General features: G+C 40.7%; 1 protein-coding gene across 1 annotated transcript in view; it reads right to left on the reverse strand.

The window, feature by feature from the left end:
* FBN2 (fibrillin 2) overlaps nt 1-27,929 on the reverse strand; it is a 294,460-nt gene that overhangs the window by 26,418 nt on the left and 240,113 nt on the right. Inside the window, exons 47-55 of the mRNA XM_088475116.1 lie at nt 27,694-27,822; nt 10,792-10,911; nt 6,965-7,090; nt 6,673-6,825; nt 6,104-6,169; nt 4,879-5,004; nt 4,213-4,332; nt 1,462-1,584; nt 1,216-1,347 (exon numbers count right to left, since the gene is read on the reverse strand). Of these exons, the coding sequence (XP_088331242.1) occupies nt 1,216-1,347; nt 1,462-1,584; nt 4,213-4,332; nt 4,879-5,004; nt 6,104-6,169; nt 6,673-6,825; nt 6,965-7,090; nt 10,792-10,911; nt 27,694-27,822 (1,095 nt within the window). The remainder of the gene's footprint in view (nt 1-1,215; nt 1,348-1,461; nt 1,585-4,212; nt 4,333-4,878; nt 5,005-6,103; nt 6,170-6,672; nt 6,826-6,964; nt 7,091-10,791; nt 10,912-27,693; nt 27,823-27,929) is intronic.

Here is a 27,929-nt window from a genome sequence, read left to right on the forward strand (position 1 = left end):
AGAATGTAAGTACAGTATAATAGCGTACAAGCAGGACTTTGGTGCGACTAGCTGTTGTGCTCACCAGCAGTATTATGTATGTTAGTATCCTAAAATAAAAAACTGGTTCCATTAGAGACAAAGTGGTTACATTGAAAACTCTTTTAGGTCTTCATTTCCCATATAGTGCTCAGTATGTTATAGACTACATAACCATACGGAGGTCAATTATAGTAAATCATAATTATTTTTCTTTGCTTCAGATATGCATTTCCATCCTGCACATATGCACCAATAATACCTATACGTATCACTAACTCACATCACCCTGGAGCGGCAAGGCCTAGATTAAGTGTAATAATGTGTATTTTCCTGTTTGCTGGTGCTGGAGAGCTGATGCCAGAATACACGATTATAATGATGGCAATCAGCAGCACTATCCAGCCGATTGTAATTGGCTGACGACCTTTTCAACTATCTAGATTATAGTGTTTGTATAGTTTGCATGATATATATATAATATGTGAAGTTGTGATCATCTATTCGAAATTATTAAATGACATTTTTATTTACTACTAGTTACCAATGCTGGTAAGAAGATTACTAATATATTTGATTTTTAAAGGAAGTAAACAACAGTTTTTAGAGGTTTGTATTTTGATATATTTCATATTGAAATATGGACTTTATCATTTATTAATATCTGTTAAGACAATTTGTATTATTATGTATCTACTGCTTCAGAAGCCTGGTAAGGTTTATCTATACTGGTATAAAAGTCTAAATATTTCTAATAACTTAATCCACTTATAACAGAATAAAAAAACAGTTGTACTGTGCTTGGGACTTGGCCCTGGGCAAAGCTCCACATACACATAACATGTGAGCACCGTGTGACTCGGTAGCACCAAGCGTCTATTTTCCCTTAAATGCTTCTTATTCGCAAAGTGACACACAAGCAGGATCTGCTGATTAGAATTATATGCGGCATGTCTATAGTCTGTGTGCTACTGCCGCTGTGTCTGCATGCAAAATGCTACGTTACAGTATCACAGCCGAATAAGATGCATTTAAGGGAAAAAGTCACACAAAGAGACGCCCGGCACTACTGAGTCACGTCACGGCGTGATGAGTCTAGAAGGGCTGTTTAAAGTGCAATGAGGCTAGATGTATGTGGACACATCTGTAGGGTGAAGAAATGAAACGGACACCATAAACTAAAGAAACAAATCTTACCTATACATCCTTCTCCATCAGGCCGTGATGCCATTCCAGGAGGACAAATGCACCTAAAGGTACCAATATGGTTTTTACAAAGCATCCCTCTGGATTCACAGTCATGGAATCCCTCTAAACACTCATCAAGATCTGTAACACAGTGCATGACAATCAACATCCACAGGAAGAACCTACTCCATATTTACATAACAATTAGCTACATTTTTCTGAACAAAAGATGTAATACTGTACATTATTATTTACCTTTACACATCCTCTGATCCTCTCTAAGAACATAGCCAGCAGGGCATGTACATTCATATGCACCATAAGTGTTAATGCACCTGAATACACATATTAGTGGATTTAGTGCACATTCGTTGATATCTGGAGAAATAAATAAAATAATTAAAATTAATTAAAATTTAAATTAAATTAATATATATTTATATTTAATCAATATAAAATAAAAACAAATACAAATAACATGAATTAATATAAAATGATTATCCAACTATTCAGTTAATAACACATTTTGGGCTTATTCAGTACTGGAGTACTGATCGCAAGTGCAACAACGGACACAGATCGAGCGATTATTTGCCATCGCACATGCATATAAGCCACACTGCGCACGTGCAGCGATCGCACTGCAGCTATGGAAGCACAGAGGAATCCATTGCAAAGTGACTGACAGGCTGATAGCATTTAGGGGTAATGATGAGGGGGTAGTCAGAAGAAAGCAGGCATGTCTGTCCGTTTGATCGCCGTTTTCTGTATGTGCATAATTTATCCACTGCGACTGCATACGGAGCATGAGAGCTCTCTGCGTGCAAAGAGACTTGCAGTGTCTGTGGCTGGTCAGACCTGCTGTAAATGCTGCGTGACTGGCCAAAGTATGACGATGGTTCTGTTGTTTACGAAGGCAGGGGCGCCGAGAGGGGGGGGGGGTACTAATTACCCAGGCCCGAGCTTGCTGGAGGGGTCCAGCGGGGGCCCAGGTCTGACGCCGCCACCCTCCTCCCTGTCAGCTGAGCAGTCCATGCTGCTGTGTGCTGGGCTGCAAAGAGAGTCTCACAGTGCCCCCCTCCACAGTGCCAAAACAATGTTTTTTTTTCTTAAGGGGATGTAGCCACGCCCCCCGTAATGAGGCCACGCCTCCTTCACCCAGGCCCTGCACGGCTCTTGGCAGGCCTGTACATAAAATAGCGACATTGGATGGATATGAAAAAGCAGAAGTCGGCATCTTTATACTAGTTGAGCTTTGGCAAGCATTAGCATATTTTCGCAGCCGCGTTCCGTGCAAATTCGCAACTGCGATCGCAATTGCGATCGGTACTGAATCAGACCCTTTCTTAGCAATTGTGATAACTTTGGATCATAACAGCTATGTTACTAAACTACTTGGCTACTTGGTTCTTTAGGGTGTATATTTATGAAAGGGTGAAAAGCCCTGTTGCCATGTTCATTGGCTACAGGGCTTTCAGAGAGGAAACAAGGATCATGGCAGAATGATGTTAACCGAAGATAAAGAAAATGACTTTATTATTTGAATAAAGCATTTTTTTGTTTGGAAAATAGTTTCTACATATTTTTTTATTTTTTATTCTTTTTAATTAACATATTTTACAAGTCTTAGCTTTCATTTCCACTGCATATGTCAGTTCATATGTTCATCTGAGCCTAACCTGGCGGAGTTTAGCTGCCTTGCAAAATATTATTGATAAACTACAGCAATAACAGTTGTTTTATTGTTGTGATGAGCTAAGTTAAATTAAAAAAGTGGTTGTCTTTTATGTATAGGCACCATACATACTTCGCAACACTCTACATAAAGGTAAAACATACAAATCAGTGCAAACGTACAAAATAGTAAATGGGCTCCTATATGCTTTTAGTATTGTGATACCCAGCAGAGACAGAACAATTACCTCCCTTCAGTCAGCAGATATGAAAAAAATACCCTGTATTTCCTATAATAAAACATGTCCAAGAATATAATAAAAAGTGGACAAAAAATATTTCACTGCTGTGAATTTAATAATAACTAAAGATAAAATTGCAGGATATGGATTTGAGTTGGATTTAATTTCACATTGTTCTCTGTGATATTAGTACTAAGCAACGTTATTCCATAGTGATGAGGTGGAGATAACCTGGCTGTAGTGGAATGATTATAGTATGACTGGAATCACGTACACTGAGCAGTCTACATACAAGTCTATGTCATACAGTTATTAAAACACATGCAAAAGTCAATCTAGTTCTTCAACATCTAGGATACAGGCATTGAAACAATGGAATGATTAAATGTTCCAGCTATATGCTAATGCTATATGCTAACTGGTTTATAGTTACAAAAGAAATATGCTTCTTTGCAATATTAAATAATTTTTAGTTCTATAAATTGTTCAGCTCTATACTCTAAAGCTGGCCACACACTAGACCAACTTACATCCAACCATCCAACTAGTTGATTGGTTGGAATGAAAACCTGGTAAGGAATGAAAGCAAGTGACAATCAGCAATTTGCTCCGAAACGCCGGAAAATGGACAAAAACTGTTGTTTGAACAAATTGTTTAGAGCAAACATTTAACAAACTCGTCTGACGACCATTTTCATCTGTTTTCTGACATTTAGGAGCAAATTGCTGATCATCATTTACTCCCATACGTTACCAGATTTTCATTCCTACCTATCAACTAGTTGGCTGGTTGGATGAAAGTTGGTCTAGTGTGTGGCCAGCTTAGGAATGTTCCCGGTGTTGTTTCCCTGATGAGATGAGCATATACAATAGTTTTATTGTTACAACACATGAATACAAACTAACAATATGTACTGCACAGGGGACATAACAGTTGTTTTACCCATCCTTCCTGTGTTTAACCTTTTATCCCTATGGTTGGGATTTTGAATGCTCAACAACGGTCATTTGTGTTCTGCGACCTACATCCTAGCTGCAGTGAAAAAAACATTTGGATAATGGGTACACAAAGACATAGTTACTGGTTTACCTTCACAGTTCATCATAGGACCAGGTTCAAATCCTTCTTCACAGGAGCACTCAAAAGTACCAATGACATTAGTACATGTTCCATTCCCACAAGGATTACCAATGGAACATTCATCAGTATCTAGAATATGACATATATTCTATGTAAGACACTAAATTCATGAAAACAAAACAAAAAAGTACAGATAAAATATCCCTAAAACATTCCAATAGACATTAAACAAATAATTTAAGGATATAAAAACTACATTGCATAGCAAACCTTCTGGCCATATTATTTATGGGAACTGCTGGCTAAAGCACAGTCCCCAGCAATCGATTATCAGGACCATATTTGCATTACAGAAATATACAAATAAACTGTCAATGGCCACACCCTCTGCAATATTGTAAACCATTATGTGGCTATACGCTCAATACCACAGTGTGTGTGTGGCACAAAAACAATAGTGATGGCCAATAAAAATATTTGCCAATGCAGTATAGAATCTATAAATACGTAAATAAGAAAAAAAAAACATACAACGTTCAAAATACATTTGACTTTTAAAATAAATAAGTAAACAAGCAAAGAAACAAAGTTAAACATTTCTACGAATTGACATATCAAATTCCACATCACAAACTGAGCTTTCCTATGAGTTGTTAATTAACATATGATACTTACCTACACAATTGACTCCTGTATAATCTAGATTATAACCCATGGGACACTCGCATCGAAAAGATCCATCTGTATTAATACAATGCCCGTTTGCACAAATTCCTGGGTTTTCAAGGCATTCATTGACATCTAAAACCAATAGAAAACATTATAATATACAAAATATTTATGTATAGTATAACAAACAAGAAAATGATGGACCAGAAGGTGTACTCTTCTTATCTCCATACTAAGTAACAAATGTCATTTTTATACCTAAAGTAAATAATAAAGAACAGTAAAAGATTATCATACAAGAGTCACAACTGTGTATACACTGTGTAGCCTGTATCTCACTGCAAACTATCTCTGCTCCTGTATTTCATGCTGCAGTGAAACTCATTTAGGGAGACAGCTACTGACAAGGTATAATACATTCTGCATTCTGATATCTCCTTCTAAACCACTGTTGTACAACAGGTGAACATTTATTACACTACAGATTAAATAGGTGCATCAAAAATACACTCTATGGGCCCGATTCTGACTTGCACACAATAGCGATAGTGTACAAATCTCACAATTGCTTAGCAAACTACGCATGTGTCTAAGCCTGTATATGCAAAACAGAGTTGTAGAGATCACAGTCACTTCTCCACTTGTGTCTGTGTGGCTTAGAATAAGTATCCCCTGGGCACAGGTGAAATGCTACTTACAGCATATTACGCCTACGGGTAATATAACTTAAACATACTGCTTAAAGTTAGAACACCCTCACAGGTCAAATAATAAGTAGCATTTAACCTGTGTCGGACTCCTGGCGTCAGAATAGAGTTTTTTGGTACTTTTTACATAATGATCTGGTACCTATTAATATTTTGCATTCAAACTCACTAAAATCTTTTGTATTTCCAATACACCTATCCTGAAAATGGACATATATATGATCTGCTCTACTATATGTTACCAATTTGAGTAACATATATTTGTAAAGGGCAGGTGTATCTAATAAACTTGCCACTCAGTGTATATTATGCTATTAATATATTAATATGATATTAATTGAATTTCAGCTATTTTCCTATTTACTTTACACACCATACTCTCTGAGCCTTATGATGTTTTTGCTGTTGCTGGCTCTGGATATTATACTTCTATAGGACATACATTTCATTGGGATCAAAACATGAACATTTTAGCATTATAATGACTTCTGTTGTCTTAGTGGAATCTTCTCCCAAGTTGTTACCTTCTCTAGTGTCTCCGATTCCTGGAATAGTACCATGTCCAAATGGACATAAATGCTGAAAAGTCACTAAAAAAAAGGAAAATGAGAAAATAAGACCTACACCTGAATAAGTACATTATAAAAAAATATATGATTATTGCAAGAAAATAATTTAGAAGATGTAACTAATCTCTGAACAGGAGCAGGTCCATGTTAACAAAATGTCAAACATCACAGATGTGGTAGACAAGACAAAACATAACATAGCTATAACTATAGCCAAACCACATTAGAGAGTGGTTTGGCTGTGTAGAAAGCCTGGAAAGCCAGCTGAAAGGGCAGCTGTCTGAGTGTTATCATCTCCCTTCCCAATCAATTTTCCATAGAATTCAATGTAAAAATCTGTATTGTCCTTGGCTGTTCTCCAACCACAAAGAGTCTCGCCCTTGGCCAGATATGTCAGCGTTTCTAGTTGGCATAGACAATTTCTAGTCATCATAGAGCAAATACAGGTCAAAACATTTATGCCTCTGTCTACCTTCACATGAATGGAATAAAGAAAGTGGATTGGTTCCATTAGTCTCACATACCTTCTCCTTCCTTTGGGCAGAGTTCACATGGATCTCCCCAGCCCTCCCCGGGCATTTTGCTGCAGCAACATGTTGCTTTAGTGCTGTTATACGCTTTGGGGACTGAACATTTCCCGTTTTCAAATTTGGTAAAACAGAAGCTTTGACGAGTATCTGGAAATAAATATAATGTTTTGGTTGCTAACCTTGATTACTCTCAGTTTGATGTGCAATGTTGAGAATGATAAAACATAAAAAAGTAGTGTATTTCCTATTTTATGACATGCGAAAGCAGATTCGGAAGGATACCTACCAAAGCATCTTCTCCCATTATCTGATAAAACAAACCCTGGTGGGCAAATACATTGAAAGCTTCCTGGGGAGTTTGCACAGGTTCCAAAGAGACAGATATTGGGGTCTTCAATACATTCATCAATATCTTGAAGAGAAAACATACACTACTATTAACGGTCTGATATTGTGTACCTGGACAATGCTTCATGCAATGAGAAGGTGCTGCAGATCATTTGTAATTATGGTGTTATATATTAGTTCCTATAGCACATTCCTATTTCATAGCAGACATAACTCACCTGTTGCTTCTTCATTGTGTTACCTTATCCTTTCCCTGTCATATAACCACCAATAAGCACTAGCTGTATTTCCCCTCATATTGCCCAAATATTCCCTAAACACTGCACTTTCAATGTTTTATATTCATTTTATCTTGGCTCTTTGCTTTCTTAAGAGTCACAGCCTATGATTTACTGAACCTTGTATCATCTCAATTCACTCTGTAGTCATAATCCCCATATTATCAATGTCCAGGAATATACTGGTAAAACAGTGCACACAACATTGGAGAATTATGTTTTGTAAAGCTGGATTGCCCATGTTTGGCCTCTACAAGCAGAAGTTCAATAATACAGCGTGAGAAGTGCCTGCTTACTTATCTAGTACAGGACAAAAAGGAAGCTCAATTAAAATAAATTATTTGTATTCATCAATCCTATAGATGTGAACAAATTATACTTACATTATGCTAAACATCAAAATAATGCCTTGCTTCTATGTATAAAGGTCAGGATAATACATATATATAATGAAATATGTGCAAAGGAAGCATGGTCATCTTTGGTTTAGAAAATAAGAGACGGGGTCTTGCACTGACTGTTGTACATGATGTGAGAATTGTACTTTATCACTCCCATGGTTACAGTTACATTTCAGAGTCAGCAGGATAGCTGTTTCTTGTAGGGTATTGAAGCACTAGAATAGCTAAAGATATATTAACGATGTTATATAAAAACAAAATACAGTAACAGTTGCTGTATAAGTGATCTGCAGACACTGAATGATGTCTTGTTTCCTAGATGAAAAGCTCTACAATCACTCAGAAAGATCTTAGACTTTTTACAATTCTAAAACAACATACAGACACGGCTAATAACAGTTTTCGTGGTGTTTGCCAAGCATTACAGTTCTGTAGACACTGACATTAAGTAGACTGTCTGCATTTTTACATGTGCAGAAACAATTATCTCCAAAAATGCTAATGTCCTTTTTTATTGTAAAATATTTTCATTTCTAGGTGCTTTGTATTTGAACTAGATATGTAATGTAATATCATTATTGTTTTGTTCCATTTTTCTCTGAACATTAAACAGACACTGATGTGGTAAAAAACACATTTATTATCATGTGAGGATTTTAAGAATAATGTTAACACGATTATTGCTTGCCTGCTACTGCTGAAGCCCAAGCATGCTCTACACTTGCTGCAGAGGACGCCGGTGATTGACAACTGAACTAGGTGGGCACATGTACATCATGACGTATCGGTCCAACGATTGGTAACGGTGTATGCACTTATTTCTAATTGTCAGCTATGTCTTAGAATGTAAGATCTTACGAGCAGGGCCCTCTACCCTCTTGTACTTCTCCCTACTTTAGTTTCATCTACTTCTTACTCACCACTAGAGCACCTAACATTTGGTTGCTTATGCTCTGTTGCTTATCTGGGTGTTATGGTCGCTAATGTAGCAATATATATTATCCATGTCCTGGTCCTGTATTGTATTGTTCTGTAAGTCGCTTGTCTACAACTTGTTTATGTACTTTGTAAGGTGCTGCGGAACATTTGTGGCGCCATATAAATAAATTATAATAATAATAATAGGTCGGCAGATCGGCCGGGTGGCCGATCCTACTGACTAGTGTGTACCCAGCTTAACATAATAATAAAATAGCTGTTGAACTCTGCAAAACAAACTGACTTTTACAATAAACATGAACTTCTTAGTGCACATTTCGATCAAATTGTGAATGCCCATCTACCATGTCAAAGTCACCTCTTTCAGATGGGGACCTACACTAACTTTATAATTTTATTGTTGGACTTACCATACTTTCTGCCTCTGAAATACAACTATATGTATATTGGTAGGAACCATGTTGCTTTGATTAAAAACACCTAGATAGACCAGTGGGGTGCTGGACTAAAAAGAAGGCAGTCACCCCCTTCCAAATATCAGTCACCACCTTCCAAATATCAAAGTGTTAATGTAGATCAGTGCTTCTCAAAAGTCAGTGTTTGGGACACACTAAAGGCCCCCATACATCAGCAATATATTGATCTATTCATCAATCCCCAGACATTGGGGCATTAGTGAAATACAACATGTTGGATTTCCTTGAATTGCCATTCATGATCAAAATATGATCGTGATCAGAAAATTGGGGATTTTTAACATGAAGAATTTCACTGAATGCCAGTCAGCATTTTAAGCCAGCGAATTGGCGGTTCTGGTCCGATCGGTGAAACGGCTGCCTAATGTATGGGGCCCTTAACAGTGCATGTCTTTCAGGTCTCCTCACAGAATCCTAAGTGAAGTAATCAATACCACTTGTGGATCTTTTAAAACATGTTAGCCAGTAATGAATGTACCTGTGGTCCAGCAAGGAGTTATGGAAAACATGCACTGTTAGTGTGGCCCGAGGGCTAGATTTGAGAAGCACTGGTGTGGATTCCCATCTGAATATATCTATAGTGCTGAAATCTCCATGTTCATAGAGAGGTGGATTGGACTAGGTTGTGGGAGAAACTGAGTGATGAGTACAATAAGGAAACTTATGGTTTTCCTTACGGTTTATAAAACAACCTCTGCATACTGTAAAGTCAAACAAGCATTGTGCTGCCAGCAATATACCGGTTCACATTTAACTTTTTTTTTTTGCCTCTAGGCCACTTATCCTGTCTTTATCACAGGGCTGCATGTACCCCAACCTCATTTATAGCACACAAATACAAACGAAAAAAATATAGATTTTTGTCATAATTTAATTAGTTGCTAGATACAAGGCTATAAACCATAAATCTGAAATACCAAGTACCTGATAAGAGGGCAATAAGTTAAATATTATGTATTGTGGCACGATCAGGGCAGGGGTGCTTGTCATGCAGCAGCCAAGTAGTAGTACACCAATCCAGGGTAACCGCAGCTAGTTTTATTAGCAGCACAAATGTAAACAAATGTAGAAAAAACATACAAGTAAATCCTGACTAGGCAAAATGATTCCCTCTTTCAGAGTGGAGGGACCTAATGTCCCTCTAACAAAACAAAAGTCTTTATCAAAGCACTTACATTCAGTAATCACAGTGTCTCTCTACAGGCCTCTGACCTGTTCCACAGGCAGTGAAAGACTGATACACCCTTTATCAGCCTATTGCCGGTGGTCTGGGAATCAAGACTGCTAATCAGCTTCTTTTTACCAGACAGAAGCTAAAAACCTGGGCCATATATCCCTCCCCATGACAACCTTATCAGTGTTTTTGTCACAGTACACTTAGTGATTTGCTGAAGTAACATACAGCATACAGGTCTAATTATTAATACAAGTCTTATTATTAGACATATGCACTGTATACAGATTTCTCGGAATTATGTGATATACAAGTGGACCTTTGCAATTGTTAACTGGCAAAATAATGTAAAGCTGGTGTTTCTTATGGTCACGAAAAGCTCAAAAAGATGCATATAGATTCTGTACAGAAAGAAAGCAATATGATGAAATGCCAACATCACAACATTCTCCTCCAGTAAGGTTACAGCTGAGAAGGACAGCATTACCCAGCCTTACCTAGACAGTTATCAGCTTGGACTGCATATCCCACAGGACATATACATCGGAACGAGCCTTCCAAATTCTGACAGGACCCAGGAGCACATGAGCCAGGATAAGCAACACACTCATTGATATCTGTACAAAAACGTATAAAACATGGTTATTAGTAGCACATTTTGCAAGTCATTTAGTCATGTACATACTTTTCTAGCAAAAGTGATATGGTTGTTGTTCAGAATAAAGGTTTTTGTACATATGTGTATACTTATGTACAGTTTTATTCAGTCAAAAAAGTGGTATAAGTATAACAACAATTATTACTATTATTAATATTGTTTAATTATTGTATGAACATATACTCACATTCTCTTGTTTATAATGTTATATATTCAGGGAGGTTACTTGGTTATGGGTGCTACCTACTGGCTTCTGTATAAACCTGATATTTCTGGTATACTATTCTAATATATTTAATCAGCAATAGATTATACCTAGCAGGTGACATCCCTGTAATTTATTTATGAATGCAATATAATACAATGACTTATTACTATAAATTGTAAGCTTTCAGAATGGTGTACTTCCTTCATTAGGTAATTATATTATATATTACACTGAAAATACATGACAGATGTATGCAGAGAGAATAAAACCCACATTGTTTATACATTGCAGAGGGAAAGGTTCACGCAGAAGGACAAATTTTAACTCTTTCACTGCAGGCTATCGTATCAAAGATAGACAATGATCAATTATTCATATCTTGATCACAGATGAAAACTGGCTGAATGGACAGGATAATTTGCAAGTAAATTCCAGTAAAGGGCTAATCAGACATGGAAGAGAACAGACGGACCATTGTGATGTGCAGCAACAGAGTGTCCTTATACACCTAGCCTCATTACACCATACTGTATGAGAGGAATCGGTATGAAATACAGACTGCTGAATAGCCGCAGATTCTCATACTGACGCTGGAAGCCCGAAGGGAGGATATCCTGACAGCGGCCAGTAAGTATCCTACCCCTCCCCTCTCCCCCCCTAACCCTCCCTTAGGGGTGCCTAACCTCCCCCCAGTGGTGCGTAACCCTAAGTTTCCCCCTGCCTGCGGTGCCTAAACCTAACCCCCATTTCCTGCACCTTAAACCTAACCACCCCCGGGGGATGCCTAACCTTAACACCCCTTTCCCCTAGCCTAAACCTCCTCAGGGGTGTCTATATGTATGTCCCCGCAGGGGTGCCTAAACCTACCCCCCCCCCCTGTGGCTACAACCAAACCATCCCCGGCTTACCTCATTCGGGAAGCCGGGCGTTGGGATTTTGGCGTGGGGCTAAAGATAGGCATCGGTATTACGACACCTATCTTTAGTCTGGGAACGGCTTTCCGCCAACGGTTTCCCGACGGCCAGCATTCCCGGGTGAGACATTTGTCGTGGCTGTGCAGCACTAAGCGATGTAGTGTAGAGTTTTTCTCTTTACATTTTGTGTCTCCTACATATCGCAAATGCAGCGACACATCACTCATATTATACTAGAGACGCTGGGCTGCGACTTTAATTGCACAGGAATTAGTTTTAAACACGTACAAATTCACAGATGAAGCACAAAGGGACTTGGCATGAAAAGAAGCTGCGGCTGCTGCATTTTAGCACTTTGTATACAGATTCACACTAATTCGCACACAGATGTACAAATGTCACACATCAAAGTGACCAGCGCAGTCTGGCTTAGTAGTTTAGTCACTTCCAGTTGTTTTATTGTGCAAATAAGATGCTCAATACTACCAAGTCATTTGGCGCACCAAGAGGGTCTGCTTGGCCTGACTGAAGTCGCTGTGTGTGAGGACACATCTGTACAAGTCTTCCTTATTAGATTAGCAGATACATGCTCTGAAAAATCTATTGAAATTTATGTGAAGAAAAAAATAATTTGATCTATATAATTAAATATCTTTAGTATATGCAGAACTTTTATTTTTTTAAGAAGTTATTTATCATGTACACTGTGGTGGTTATATGCAGTCCAAAAAAAACATTAAATATGATTATTTAATTGAATTATTAAATTATTGCACAATTACTGTCTAGTTAGAGATTGTGACAGCTAAAGATATGCTGTTATTAGGTATATTTGTTGTTGATGCTCTACTCTAGGAGCAAATGACCTTGCTAGAATTGCAAAAACCATGTTATTTAAATATAAAATGTTAAAAAACTACTAATTATTTTCCACGGGAGCATATCTCAAATTGAATGTGCCTGTTGTCGAAGCTGGATTATTGGCTGAGACAAGATCAGTTTAAAATTGAATCGTGGCGACGCCATCTTAAGTACATATTGCGATATTACTATTAGCACCATGCGGCTGCATCTTTCATCATTTCTCATATACACATTAATACGCACAATTGCGCTGTTAACTAGTCGCATATTAGCGAATGCATAAGATCCGATATGAAAACGCTGTTTAGTAGCTGAATGCGCACGCATCTGTCCCCAGTTAACTAGTGTCTTTATATCAAACCCCGTATACTCACACATTACAGATTCACATACAAGGTTCCATAAGCTTTAAGGTATAAGATTTAAGTTTGTTCACTTAGTATAAATGCTGTGAAATAAAGATTATTTGGTAACTAAGGTTTTATACATGCTAAGTAAGCCGTGTTTGGTTTTGTACTGATGCATACTCTTTCAACAGAATTCCGGTATTATCGGTATGGAGATCGCATCATGCATTCTCGACTTATGGACCGCAGAGACTTCAAGCAACAAAATGTATATAATATGAACACCTGTTAGGATGTTGCATGTGGCGGGAATCCAGAGACCCGAAGTTGTTAGAGGCTAGGTTGGGTCTATTTGAATCAGCCTGTTAAACGCTCTGTAACAGATGTATCCCCCTTGGGAACCTATGACATCAGCAACAAACGTCTCTATTGTTTTGTCTATTCCTGGGGGGTATAAATATGTGTGCTCAAACGCTGGGTTTTTAGTCTTCGTACTGAATGCTGATAGACGAGGGGTTTCTTGCTGATGCCTAACATCTGGTCCGGAAGCGCTGCGTATGTATACTGTGCTTGGGTCTGTATAATTCCTTTGCGCCGAATTGTGTCTGGATCAATAGTGTGTAACTGACTGTTACACACTATTGAAAGAGAATTTAAAGACTCGGGTTCAGACCTCACTGCCTGGCTGGAGGGGATTCACAATAGATACCCTCATAGAATCTGCCATAGAACATGATAAAAACATCTCAAAAAAGAGAGAGACCCAGAGCGAAAAACTAATGGCTGTCAGTATCCAAGCTCTGGAGGGAATGACGGTAACATCTTGTAGACACAGGGGCGACCAGGTCAGTCATGAAATCTCCCGTTAATTTACAGGTGACCAACGAGACAGTACCAACAATGGGTGTAACAGGTAAAGTGGAACATTATCCTTTAACAAAGTCCACGGAGGTTACTATTGGGCCGTTGCATACCAGGCATTCTTTCCTTCTGGCTGCTGCAGCTCCTACTAACCTGCTGGGTAGAGACTTGTTATGTAAGATGGCATGTGTTATATATTGCACCCCTGATGGTGTATTTTTAGATATACCAGAGAGAGTTGCACACGAGGTGCGGGATATATTGGACACTCCCCAAAGGATAATGTATCACTCTACAAGTTTAAATGAAAATCCATCTCAGGTAGATGAAATGTTGTCCCAAAATCCAGATTCCCTTTGGACTAAAGATGGACAGGACACTGGATTAATGGCAAACGTAAGCCCTGTAATGGTAAATTTAAAAAGCGGTAGGCAAGCTCCAAAAATTCCCCAGTACCCACTAAAACAGGAGGTAGAACTATGGGTTTTTCCAATAATTGAGCGATTATTGCAACAGGGAATTTTAGTTCGTACAGCTAGTGTAGTCAACAGTCCCATCTTTCCAGTGAAGAAGAGTGGTGGGAGGGGTTATAGGCTGGTCCAAGACCTTAGAGGTGTTAATAAGGTAGTAGAGAGCCAATTCCCTGTAGTGCCAAATCCAGCTGTCATCCTGATGCAGATCCCACCACATGCAACCCATTTCACTGTCATTGACCTCTGTTCTGCTTTCTTCTCTGTGCCTCTCCACCCTGACTGTCAGTATCTATTTGCATTTACATACAGAGGTGTACAATATACATGGACACGGTTACCCCAAGGTTTCATAGACAGCCCCAGTATCTTTTCCCAGGCATTGCACGACTGTTTACAATCTTTCCAACCTGCCAATGGATCTGTTCTAATTCAATATGTGGACAATTTATTGCTATGTTCTCACTCCTTTATGTCATGTTTGAATGATACTAAACTTTTGTTACTTCATCTCTCGCATACAGGACACAAGGTGGCTAAGGACAAACTACAGCCATGCCAATCCAGAGTAAAATATTTGGGACACTGCCTAACCCAAGGGTTACGACATATAACAAATGATAGAATCCAGGCCATACAAAACATGACACTGCCGCAGAATCAACAGCAAATTCGTACCTTCTTGGGAATGTGTGGATACTGTAGAATGTGGATCCCAGGTTTTTCTATTTTGGCCTTGCCTTTACAGGAATTAGTCTCTTCCTCAAAGCTTGATCGTGTCATACACACAGAGGAAACAGAGCAGGCTTTTCTTAATCTTAAGGATAGTCTGACAAAAGCTCCTGCATTGGGAATACCTGATTATGAAAAACCTTTTGATTTGTATTGTACGGAAGCCGATGGTTGTGCTGCAGGTGTCCTTACACAAAAACATGGTGATGCCAGTAGGCCCGTAGCATACTACAGTGCCCAATTGTACACTGTAGCAAGATCACTCCCAACTTGTTTGAGAAGTGTAGCAGCTACCGCTCTATTGGTGAGTAAAAGTGAGGACGTAGTACTGGGTCATGAAATGATTGTCTACACTCCCCATGCTGTATCTGCTCTGTTGAACTCACCTCAAACCAGACACGTCTCTTCGGCTAGGTTTACAAAATGGGAACTAGCTCTAATCGCACCCGCAAACATCACTGTTAAACGTTGCAGCACGCTGAATCCAGCAACGTATTTACCATATGTACAACATGATGTACAAAGGGTGGAAGGAGATGAGTTGCTGGCGGGAGGTGAGTTCAGCAGACATAACGATATGCACGATTGTATGACATATCTGAATCAGACATTTACTGCTAGACCTGACATACATGACACACCTTTAGAGAATGTGGATGTGACTTTTTATATGGATGGGAGTTGTCATAGACAAACAGACAGGTGAATTATGTACAGGTTATGCTGATGTAAATGACACAGACATCATAGAAGCTAAGCCTCTTGGTCCTCCTCACTCAGCCCAGGTGGCAGATTTAGTAGCACTAACTAGAGCGTGTGAACTGGCAGCAGGCAAATCTGCTAACATTTACACTGACTCGAGGTATGCGTTTGGGGTGGTGCATGATTTTGGGGCTCTATGGCGTCTGAGAAATTTTATGACAGCAGCAGGCACACCAGTTGCACATTCCCGACACATAAAACATCTTTTAGAAGCAATCCAACTGCCCAAAGCGGTGGCAGTAATTAAATGCAAAGCCCATACATATGAGGATGATCCAGTGTCACTGGGCAATAACAGAGCCGATGAAGCTGCAAAATGGGCAGCAGGGTTAAAAATGTTTTCTCCAACTGAAAAAATTATGTCTTTCCAAACAATTGATATGCTGAAATTAATTGAGATGCAAAATTTGTGTTCAATTCAGGAAAAATCAATTTGGAAGGCCAAGGGATATGGGCAAGAATTCTCTGGGCTCTGGAGGGACGGACAAGGTAAGCCAGTAGCCCCCAAGGGATATTACCCCAGCCTGGCTGAGGCAGCACATGGTCTGACTCATCTGGGAAAACAAGGTATGTGCAAGTTGGTGAGAGCATACTGGTGTGCACCAGGTTTTTCTTCACAAGCAGAAAAGATAGCAAAGTCCTGCCTGACCTGCTTGAGGAAGAACATAGGGAAAGCGATCCCTACTGAACCGTCCCACATTTCACTGACTGATGGACCTTTCCAGGTGATACAAATTGATTTAATCCAATTACCACCCTGCAGGAACCTTAAGTATATATTAGTGTGCACAGATGTATTTTCTAATTGGGTTGAGGCCTACCCAGCGGCCACTAATACTGCAGTGTTTACTGCCAAGAAAAAAGTTCAGGAATTTGTATGCAGGTACGGTATCCCTAAAATCATCGAGAGTGACAGGGGTACTCATTCACAGCTGATGTTTTTCAAAATATGTGTAAGCTGATGGGTATTAATAGCTGACTTCACACCCCCTACCGACCGCAAGCCAGTGCCAAGGTAGAGAGGATGAACGGGACTAATAAAAATAAGTTAAGTAAAATCATGACAGAGACTGGACTAGGATGGCCAGAAGCATTACCTATGGTCCTACATAGCATAAGGACCACTCCTAGACCTCCTCTAAATCTGTCCCCATTTGAAATACTGTTCAGTAGACAACCTCATTTGATTATAAGTCCACAGGAAGACCTGAAGGGTAACAACGAGGTAACTGTAAAGTATCTTATATCAATGAGTAAGCAGTTAAAACAACAGCAGCAGAAACTGAAATTGTTGTCCCATGATATGCCTGAAACTAACTGTCATGATGTTGAACCAGGAGAATATGTTATGATCAGAAATTTCTTGTGTTCAGGTTGTTTGACTGATCGGTGGGAAGGTCCGTACCAGGTGCTGCTGACAAGTACTACATCTTTGAAGGTGGCCGAGAGAGATACCTGGGTCCATTCCACTCACTGCAAAAAGGTCAATCAACCGGTGGAGAAACAAGTTGGAGACAAGGCTGATAGCGTGGACCTGTCGCTCGCGAGCTTGTTCTGGGAGGATTAAAAAGGTCGTAGTGAGATACCTGAACTGTGGGAAATTTGCAGGTCTTGTTGTGACAATGGACGGGCCTGCTGTGTTCATTTTCATATTCTCTATTAGAGTGTTCACCATCCTGGCCGTTTCGGGAATATCAAGTTTCTGTGATGGGAGACCGATTGAGGAAATGGGAGCTTTTGGCAGTGCTGATGGAGTGGAGTCAGGAGGAGTGCAATGCCAATCAGGGGAGTGTCTGACCAATCTTAGTACTCTTATTGTTAAGAGAGCTGTCATTCCGGATACTCAGGGATGGTGTGGAGGTTTATCATCTGAAGATTCCTGTATTTGTGAGCTATGTGGGTCCCTAGTTGATGAGAACTGTATCCAACGGTGCCAACCTAATTATAACCCGTACTGGGGTGGGTATCCTTTAGAGGATTATCATAGCATGGTAGGAAAAGTGTTAAACTGATTGATGGGTGTGTTCACATGTGCCATAGGGACAGCATAATGTAGGGTTGGTGCCATTTCCGCTGAATATCACAGAAATTTTAGAATTACAGAAAGGGAAAACATTGGATGGAAAGTTCCTCTCATCCAAACCACCTCATTTCAAACTCTATCAATTCCAAGTAGATAAATCACTTTTGTGTTTAAACATAACCAACCCCAATAAACCCGGGAGTTGGGAAGTGACGGGGAATAATCAGATGATGACCTTCTCACAAAGAGCTGATAATGAGTCCATAAACCATGATCTGTTACGCTCAATTAAATCTGGTGGGAAACATTTTAGGTATCGGTATACATTAAGTTCCACCAAAGAAATTATTGGTAAGGTGCCAGATGGTTATTGTGCTAAAATAATACAGCCAGAGACTTGCATGTACCAGATAGAAGACCCAGAAATAGGATCGTTTGCAAGAGAAATGTGCTTAATGATAATGATGCATATCATCCCTTATGTTCTCCCTGATAATGTATATTTTATATGTGGAAGAAAAGCGTATAAGTGGCTCTCCCCGAGTTCCGAAGGTTTGTGTTACCTGGGAAGAGTAGTCCCAGAAGTTATGACCCTCACACATGTTGAAATGCTTGGTATACATAAAAACACACACCGTCACCATATCTTCACACACAATATGAACACAGAGGCAAAAGAAATATGATACCTGGTGACGTGCATAAAGCCATTCAGTTAATCAGTGAACCAACTGTCTTTCAAGTTTTAGTCGCATTGGATCCCACCAGTATTGCTCGGGGTACATTAAATTTTAGATATATTCAGGAACTTGCTAAATTGATAGATAATATCACCGAGATGTACGATGACACATTCAGGTATACAGGGAAAGAATTGGAAGCGTACAAGAAGAACTGGTGCAACACAGGCTAGTGTTGAATTATCTAACTGCTGTTACTGGAGGGTATTGCGTAACATTAGCCACCCAGTTTGGAGTAAAATGTTGCACCTACGTCACCAATGATACTAGCGACCCCAAGGAGGTGATAGACCGAAAGATGGATGAAATTCTGTAGCTAAAATGGGAGTTTCGTAAGAACCATAACGCTTCAGTGGCTGAAGTAGGGGAAAAGATAGAAGGATGGGTTTCATGGCTGAACCCAGTAAAATGGTTCTCAGGTCTAGGGGAATGGGTCCAGGAAGTGATCGCCCGTATAGGCAAATTCTTGATCCTTATACTGATTGTCATCATAATAATTGGCATATGCGTCCGGTGTGTTCCTATTATGTTGAAGTGTGGAAAATGTAAAAATAGAGTAAAACGAAAGAACGAAAGTATGATGGTGGTCAGAAATGACAATATGAATGCCGAGGTAAATATAGAACTGCATTACAACCCTGAACTAGGAAATACCATCATTTAATGTACCATATTTAGAAATACATAGAATGTATTATTGAAATGTTATTTTTAAAACACCTTAGATAATGTAAAGTCTCAATTCCCCTTCAAGACTGCCTTTATAAGACTGGTGCATCCCCACACCTTTCACATGATCTTCCAAGATCTGCGGTGTGCATATAATAGTAGTTTTATGTCCCCACCCAGAGACACATTATTGATGGATTAAGAACCACCTTGTGCCATTCCATAATAACACTAAATAGTATATAAATGTAAGCCTAAATTATATTTTAAAATCAGATTGTGATAGCATGTTGTTCGCTATCAAAGGGTGGACTGTCGAAGCTGGATTATTGACTGAGACAATATCAGTTTAAAACTGAATCGCGGCGACGCCATCTTGGAAATGAGATCGCAAGATGCCATTTTGCGACTGGCCGCCCAAGCGCCATTTTAGATATACTCACAATTAAGTACATATGGCGATATTACTATTAGCACCATGCGATTGCATATTTCATCATTTCTCATATACACATTAATACGCACAATTGCGCTGTTAACTAGTCGCATATTAGCGAATGCATAAGATCCAATATGAAAACGCTGTTTAGTAGCTGAATGCGCACGCATCTGTCCCCAGTTAAGTAGCGTCTTTATATCAAACCCCGTATACTCACACATTACAGATTCACATACAAAGTTCCATAAGCTTTAAGGTATAAGATTTAAGCTTGTTCTCTTAGTATAAATGCTGTGAAATAAAGATTATTTGGTAACTAAGGTTTTATACATGCTAAGTAAGCCGTGTTTGGTTTTGTACTGATGCGTACTCTTTCAACAGAATTCCGGTATTATCGGTATGGAGATCGCATCATGCATTCTCGACTTATGGACCGCAGAGACTTCAAGCAACAAAATGTACAACTGTTAGGATGTTGCATGTGGCGGTAATCCAGAGACCCCCAGTTGTTAGAGGCTAGGTTGGGTCTATTTGAATCAGCCTGTTAAACGCTCTGTAACAGATGTATCCCCCTTGGGAACCAATGACATCAGCAGCAAACGTCTCTATTGTTTTGTCTATTCCTGGGGGGTATAAATATGTGTGTTCAAATGCTGGGTTTTTAGTCTTCATGCTGAATGCAGATAGACGAGGGGTTTCTTGCTGATGCCTAACATCTGGCCCAGAAGCACTGCATATGTATACTGTACTTGGGTCTGTATAATTCCTTTGTGCCGAATTGTGTCTGGATCAATAGCGTGTAACTGACTGTACTTTTACTTGAATAATACTTGTGCTTTGGAACCACAGATTCCAGGTCTGAAGTCTTTATTTACTGTATGACTGCATATGCAAATTAGCGTCATCCTTAGAGGTTTATAGGTAGGATATTAGAAGGTATAGGCAGGGGTATATAGAGGTTCTAATCCAGTATCGTTACTGTTAATACACAAATAAATGAACCTTTTTTTGCATTGTAAATTTTATGTCTGTTCTTAAGTCCAACTCTAAAGCCCCTGTATGTTATATATATATATATATATATATATATATACACATATATATATATATATATATATATAGTGCTAAGCAAGAATTCTGTGTTAATATTAATAATATGGGATGTTTCCGAAAATAGATACGGTTCCTATTTTCCAATCCGGAAAAAAGGACTAGCTTTAGATTGCACCCTAATCCTGCACTTTACTCCATAAGTGCTGTCACCTGTCTTGGTTAGAAATAAAATCTGCAAAAAGCTGAAAAGGGATATACTGTAGATGTGTTGTCCAACCAGCAAACATTACCTATCATATACTTTCACTGTCCACTGACTGCTCACTGACTTCAAACGTTATTCACTCTCGGATACATTTTCTAAAAGCCGATTTTGGATTTTTGTGCGTTTTGCCATCTAGTTTGCAATCGGAAATTTACTAAAGTCAAAACCTACACAAAACTGACCAAAAATCCGACTTTAGAACATCAGACAAACATTTGATAGTTTCACCTAGATGACAATAGAAACTGGTTTTAAACGTTACTGTTAATAAATCTTCAAACAAAAAATTTACCTGTTTGGGAGAGCACTGTACAGATCACTACTGAATCATATGTGCAGGCTTCATTAGGTTTTAAAGTAAGCAAAGAGTTAAAGTTAAAGAAAAACAAAAAAAACAGTGTGGGGTCCCCCCTATATACATAACCAGCCCCGAACCTCTTAGCATGGGCAGGTATAGAAAAATAGGGGGAAGAGTTAAATACCCCCCTATTTTTCTACAACTAACATTGCGCTGAACCAGCTGGGAGGCTTACACTATAGCAGGGAAACAAACAACGTGGGGTCCCACTACTATAATGTAAAACCAGCCCCAAACTGGTCAGCCAAGGGCTGGATTTCCTAGGAAAGTGGGGATCTCAAATATAAAATGGAGTCTATTTTTTACACAATTAACCCTGCTTTCGACCCAGGGCTGGTAGTTCCTCGACAGCGGGGACCCCCATTTTATTTTTTGGGTACCCACTTTCCAAAAAATTCCAGCCCTGGTTTGACCAGTTTGTGGCTGATTTTACATTTTGACAGGGAGACCCCATACTGTGTGTAATCCTGCTATAATACTGGTTATAGGAAAATACAGGTACAGGACTGGTTACAGTTTTTTTTTGGGGGGGGCAACGCATTTTTTTTAAACCCTCTATTTACTTTCTAACCTAATGAAGCCTGCACAGATCATATTGTTCTGTACAGTGCCTCTGGTTGGAGGGCTTTGTAGTCGGTTTTGCACCTTATTTGCCATCTGCTTTTAACTAGGGGTGAGCGGGTTCGGATTTCTGAAATCCGAACCCCCTGGAGCCCCCCCGATCCGAGGCCGATCCGAGTCAGGCTTGACTTTTCCCACCTGACTCGGATCTGAAATCGAGGCAAAACGTCATCATCCCGCCTTCCGGGTCTCGCGGGTTTTGAATTCTATATAAGGTACCCGCGTCGGCACCATTTTCTCACTTGGCTGTGGACAGTGAGGAGGGAGGGTGGGAGTTAGGGCTGGCTGGGCTGTGTAGTGTAGTGTTGTGCTGTGCTGCTGTTGTCCATAGGGGCTGTGTCCACTCCTCCAAAGTCCATAGGGGCTGGCTGTGTTGTGCTGTGCTGCTGTTGTCCATAGGAGCTGTGTCCACTCCTCCAAAGTCCATAGGGGCTGGCTGTGTTGTACTGTGCTGCTGTTGTCCATAGGGGCTGTGTCCACTCCTCCAAAGTCCATAGGGGCTGGCTGTGTTGTGCTGTGCTGCTGTTGTCCATAGGGACTGTATCCACTCCTCCAAAGTCCATTGGGGCTGGCTGGACTGTGTTGTGCAGTCAGTTGTCCATAGGGGCTGTGTCCACTCCAAAGTACTGTGCAGTGTCCCAGTCCTAAAGGGGTGCTGTAGTGTTGTCCAGGGGGTGCTCTGTCCATCAAGGGTGCTCTCCCCAAGTGCTAAATAAATAAATATTTTTTCTGTGTTTGTGAATTGTGTGCGCAGTAGCCGCACGTGCATCAACAAGGTAGTGCCAAGCGTGCGCCTGTGTCATAAGTAAAGGGCCATCTGGCTTGACCGTTAAAGGGTGCTGTAACGCCCAAAGTGCACTTCAAACAAAATAAAAAAATATTTTCTGTGTTTGTGAATTGTGTGCACTGTGGCAGCACGTGCATAAACAAAGGAGCAGCGCCAAGCGTGCGCCTGTGTCCCATAAGTAAAGGGCCGGCTGGCTTGTCAATTAAAGGGTGCTGTAACACCCAAAGTGTACTCCAAAAAAAATAAAAATATATATTTTTTTGTGTTTGTGAATTGTGTGCGCAGTAGCAGCACGTGCATCAACAAAGTAGTGCCAAGCGTGCGCCTGTGTCAAAAGTAAAGGTCTGGTTGGCTTGACCGTTAAAGGGTGCTGTAACCCCCAAAGTGCACTCCAAACAAAATAAAAAAATATTTTCTGTGTTTGTGAATTGTGTGCACTGTGGCTGCAAGTGCATCAACAAAGGAGCAGCGCCAAGCGTGCGCCTGTGTCCCATAAGTAAAGGGCCAGCTGGCTTGTCCATTAAAGGGTGCTGTAACCCCCAAAGGGCACTCCAAACAAAATAAAAAAATATTTTCTGTGTTTGTGAATTGTGTGCATTGTGGCTGCACGTGCATCAACAAAGGAGCAGCGCCAAGCGTGCACCTGTGTCCCATAAGTAAAGGGCCGGCTGGCTTGTCTGTTAAAGGGTGCTGTAACCCACAAAGGGCACTCCAAACAAAATCAAAAATATATTTTTTTGTGTTTGTGAATTGTGGGTCTGATTCAGACCCGCTCGCGAGCGCAGGACGCTTGAAAGCGGGTCGATGGTGCCCTACTGTGCATGCGCATGACGGAGGGAGCTCCGTCATGCGAATGCGCGAGACCCGGCTAGCGACAGGGTAGCCGTCGCTCCGGGTCTCGCACCAAAGAGGGCGTGCTGTCGATGTTGATTGACAGCACGCCCCCTTTGGTGGGCGTGCCGGGGGCATGGCTGCGAGACGGAGGCGTTCCCATGGGAACGCCTACCGTCTGAAGCCGGCCCCACTGACATCAGTAGTGATGTCAGTGGGAGTGATTTTGGCTCTGATAGAGCCAAAATCACTCCAGGGCTTGCAGCAGCGAGACCCTACCGCAGGGTCTCCGTCGGAAGCCCGATGGTCACGATGGTCTTGACCATCGCGACCATCATGGACGCTCGCTATAGCTGTGGGTGGTCACCCACAGCTATGCGAGCATCCAAGAGGCCGCTCCATTTTCATGTAGTTGGGCCCTGATTCAGAGTGAGCGCTCTGGTCAGAGCATCCGGCTCTGAATCAGGCCCTGTGTGCGCAGTAGCAGCATGTGCTTCAACAAAGTAGTACCAAGCATTCGCCTGTGTCATAAGTAAAGGGCCGGCTGGCTTGTCCGTTAAAGGGTGCTGTAACCCCCAAAGGGCAATCCAAACAAAATAAAAAAATATTTTCTGTGTTTGTGAATTGTGTGCACTGTGGCTGCACGTGCATCAACAAAGGAGCAGCGCCAAGCGTACTCCTGTGTCCCATAAGTAAAGGGCCGGCTGGCTCATTTCTTAAAGGGTGGTGTAACCCACAAAGTGCACTAGTGTCCAAAAAAAATAAAAAATTATTTTCTGTGTTTGTATGCGCCTTAGCCACACATATATATCAATATAACATAAATGGAGGACCAAACTTTCTCCGATAAAAATAATATAGGGAAAGTTCAAGAACCACTTCCTCCTAGTGCTGTTGCTGCTGCTGGGAGTTGTTCATCATCCCAGAGAGGAAGTAGGAACACCACTACTTTTACTAAACAATTGACCCTCCAACAGTTCCTAGCGAGGAGGATGAAGTACGACAGCAGTCATCCTGAAGCAAAACGTATAACTGAGGCCTTGACTGCTATGTTGGTGTTAGATGTGTGTCTGGTATCCGCTATTAGTGCAGTGGGATTTAGACAATTGATGGAGGTAGTGTGTCCCTGGTTCCAAATCCCATCTAGATTCCACCTGCATCCTCAAAGCAGCAGCGACAAGCGTGCATCTGTCTGTTAAAGGGTGGTGTAACCCTCAAAGTGCGCTCCACAAACAATAAAAAAATTCTTCTTTTTTTTCTGTCTTTGTGAATTGTGTGGGCTGTAGCCGCACCTGCATCCTCAAAGCAGCAGCGACAAGCGTGCGTCTGTCTGTTAAAGGGTGGTGTAACCCTCAAAGTGCGCTCCACAAACAAAAAAAAAATTCTTATTTTTTTTTCTGTCTTTGTGAATTGTGTGGGCTGTAGCCGCACTTGCATCCTCAAAGCAGCAGCGACAATCGTGCGTCTGTCTGTCAAAGGGTGGTGTAACCCTCAAAGTGCGCTCCACAAAAAATAAAAAATTCTTCTTTTTTTTTCTCTCTTTGTGAAATGTGTGGGCTGTAGCCGCACCTGCATCCTCAAAGCAGCAGCGACAAGCGTGCGTCTGTCTGTTAAAGGGTGGTGTAACCCCCAAAGTGCGCTCCAACCAAAATAGAATAATTTTCTTTTTCTCTGTGTTTGTGTGTGAAATGTATGCGCAGTAGCCGCACCTGCATCCTCAAAGCAGCAGCGACAAGCATGCGTCTTTCTGTTAAAGGGTGGTGTAACCCTCAAAGTGCGCTCCACAAACAATAAAAAAATTCTTCTTTTTTTTCTGTCTTTGTGAATTGTGTGGGCTGTAGCCGCACCTGCATCCTCAAAGCAGCAGCGACAAGCGTGCGTCTGTCTGTAGTACTGACAGGAAAAAGAGGCAATTTGGAGGCCCCTGTACAAACTGGCTCTATTTTATCTGAGTTGCCCCCCCTCCAGTGTGTACTCTGAAAGAGTGTTTAGTGCAGCCGGGAACCTTGTCAGCAAAAGGTGTAGGAGGTTGCTTCCAGAAAATGTGGAGAAGATGATGTTCATAAAAATGAATTATCAACTCTTCCAGGGAGACCAGCCTCCATAACGTACAGAGGGACCTGTGGTGGTGGGTTCCAGCGGGGACGAGTTAATAGTCTCTGAGGATGAGGCTGTACACAGCACTGAAGAGGGTGAGGAATCGGTGGATGAGAAGGATGAGGACGACATCTTGCCTCCGTAGAGCCAGTTTGTGCAGGGACAGATTAATTGCCAGCTTGTTTTGTGGGGGCCCAAACGAACCAATCATTTCAGCCACAGTCGTGTGGCAGACCCTGGCGCTGAAATGATTGGTTTGTTAAATTGTGCATGTCCTGTTTATACAACATAAGGGTGGGTGGGAGGGCCCAAGGACAATTCCATCTTGCACCTCTTTTTTTCTTTGCATTATGTACTGTTTGGGGCCTAGTTTTTCAAACTGCCATCCTGTCTGCCACTGCAGTGCCACTCCTAGATGGGCCACGAGTTTGTGCCGCCCACTCGTGTCGCTTAGCATAGCCTTTTGGACATAAAAACATTATTGTGAGGTATGAGGTGTTCAGAATAGACTGGAAATGAGTGGAAATTAAGGTTATTGAGATTAATAATAGCATAGGAGCAGAAAAACCTACACATTCTGTGATTTTAGCTGTTTTTATTCTTTTTAAAAAAAAATACAGATCCAAAACACAAAACCCAGAACCCAAAACACGGAAGGGTGGTTTTGGCAAAACCAATCCAGATTCAAAACACAAAGAAAGATCCAGATCCAAAACCAAAACACAAAACATGAAAAGTGGCCGGTGCACACCCCTACTTTTAACTGATAGATTAAAACTAACGGCATTTAGAGCTGCAAAAACCAAGTGGCATCAATGTTGTGTTTCAATTGAAGCTGAAACCTTACAGATGATAACTATTGTTAAGTCGATGTTGATCAATTTTAAAATCAATTACAAATTGACCTTTAGTAAATTCACTACGCAGGTTACACTTCTAAATTGTGGTTAATTAAATTCATGAGGCTAAAGACTGCTATTAGATTGTTGTAACTTAGGGCTACTTTTTGTGAAACCCTAGGTACTATGGACCTCATTCAGAGACCATCGCGACCATCGGGGCTTACGACGAGACCCTAGGGTAGGGTCTCACTTGTCGTAAGCCCCGGAGAGCTTCTGGCTCTGTCAGAGCCGGAAGCGCTCCACTGACATCACTTGTGATGTCAGTGGGGCCTCCCAAAAACGCCTCCATTTGGGCTGCCACTCCCTCGGCCCGCCTTCCAAACGGGGCGAGCTGTCAATCAACATCGACAGCTCGCCCCCTTTGGAAAGAGACCCGCTACGACCGGCACTGCAATAATTTAATTTAAGTCGCCACCCACCAGTTGCCATCTACGAAAGGTCCCTGATTGTCAATCATTTTGCGAAGAAATCCTCACTGCGAGCGACAATGTTAGTGAAACGATGCATGATCAGTGCGACTCACATGCATGTACTGATAAGCTCAACTGCGTAAACATCAGCATTCTGTCCATCTCTTAATCAGACCCCCTGACTTTTACTAACTAAATTATATCATTATAATTGTTTTTATTCCAGATATGTTGTTACTTTTTTAATATAGCATACAATTAGATATAATGCATAACTGGCTATATTAAGTACATCTCTTTAAAGACAGTAACAGAGTTTACAATGCTCACAAGTTAAACTTTCCTAGCAAGGTCAAAGACCTAAGTTTTAATAATGAATCAGACTTACCAATACAATTCTTTCCATCAACAGTCAGCTCATAACCTTCATCACATAAACAGATGAATGAGCCAATTTCATTGAAGCAACGTCCATTTCTGCACCGCTGGCCATAATAGGAGACACATTCATCAATATCTGCAAGCAAAAAATAATTAATTAGACAGGTATTAAAAAATACTTGTGAGCAGAACCAGTATGCATGGGAATGAGGCCAAGTTTCTAGAATACTCACATCACTGAGG

Source organism: Taudactylus pleione, unplaced genomic scaffold (assembly GCF_031769625.1).
Source record: "Taudactylus pleione unplaced genomic scaffold, aTauple2 ptg000162l, whole genome shotgun sequence".
Lineage (NCBI taxonomy): Eukaryota > Metazoa > Chordata > Amphibia > Anura > Myobatrachidae > Taudactylus > Taudactylus pleione.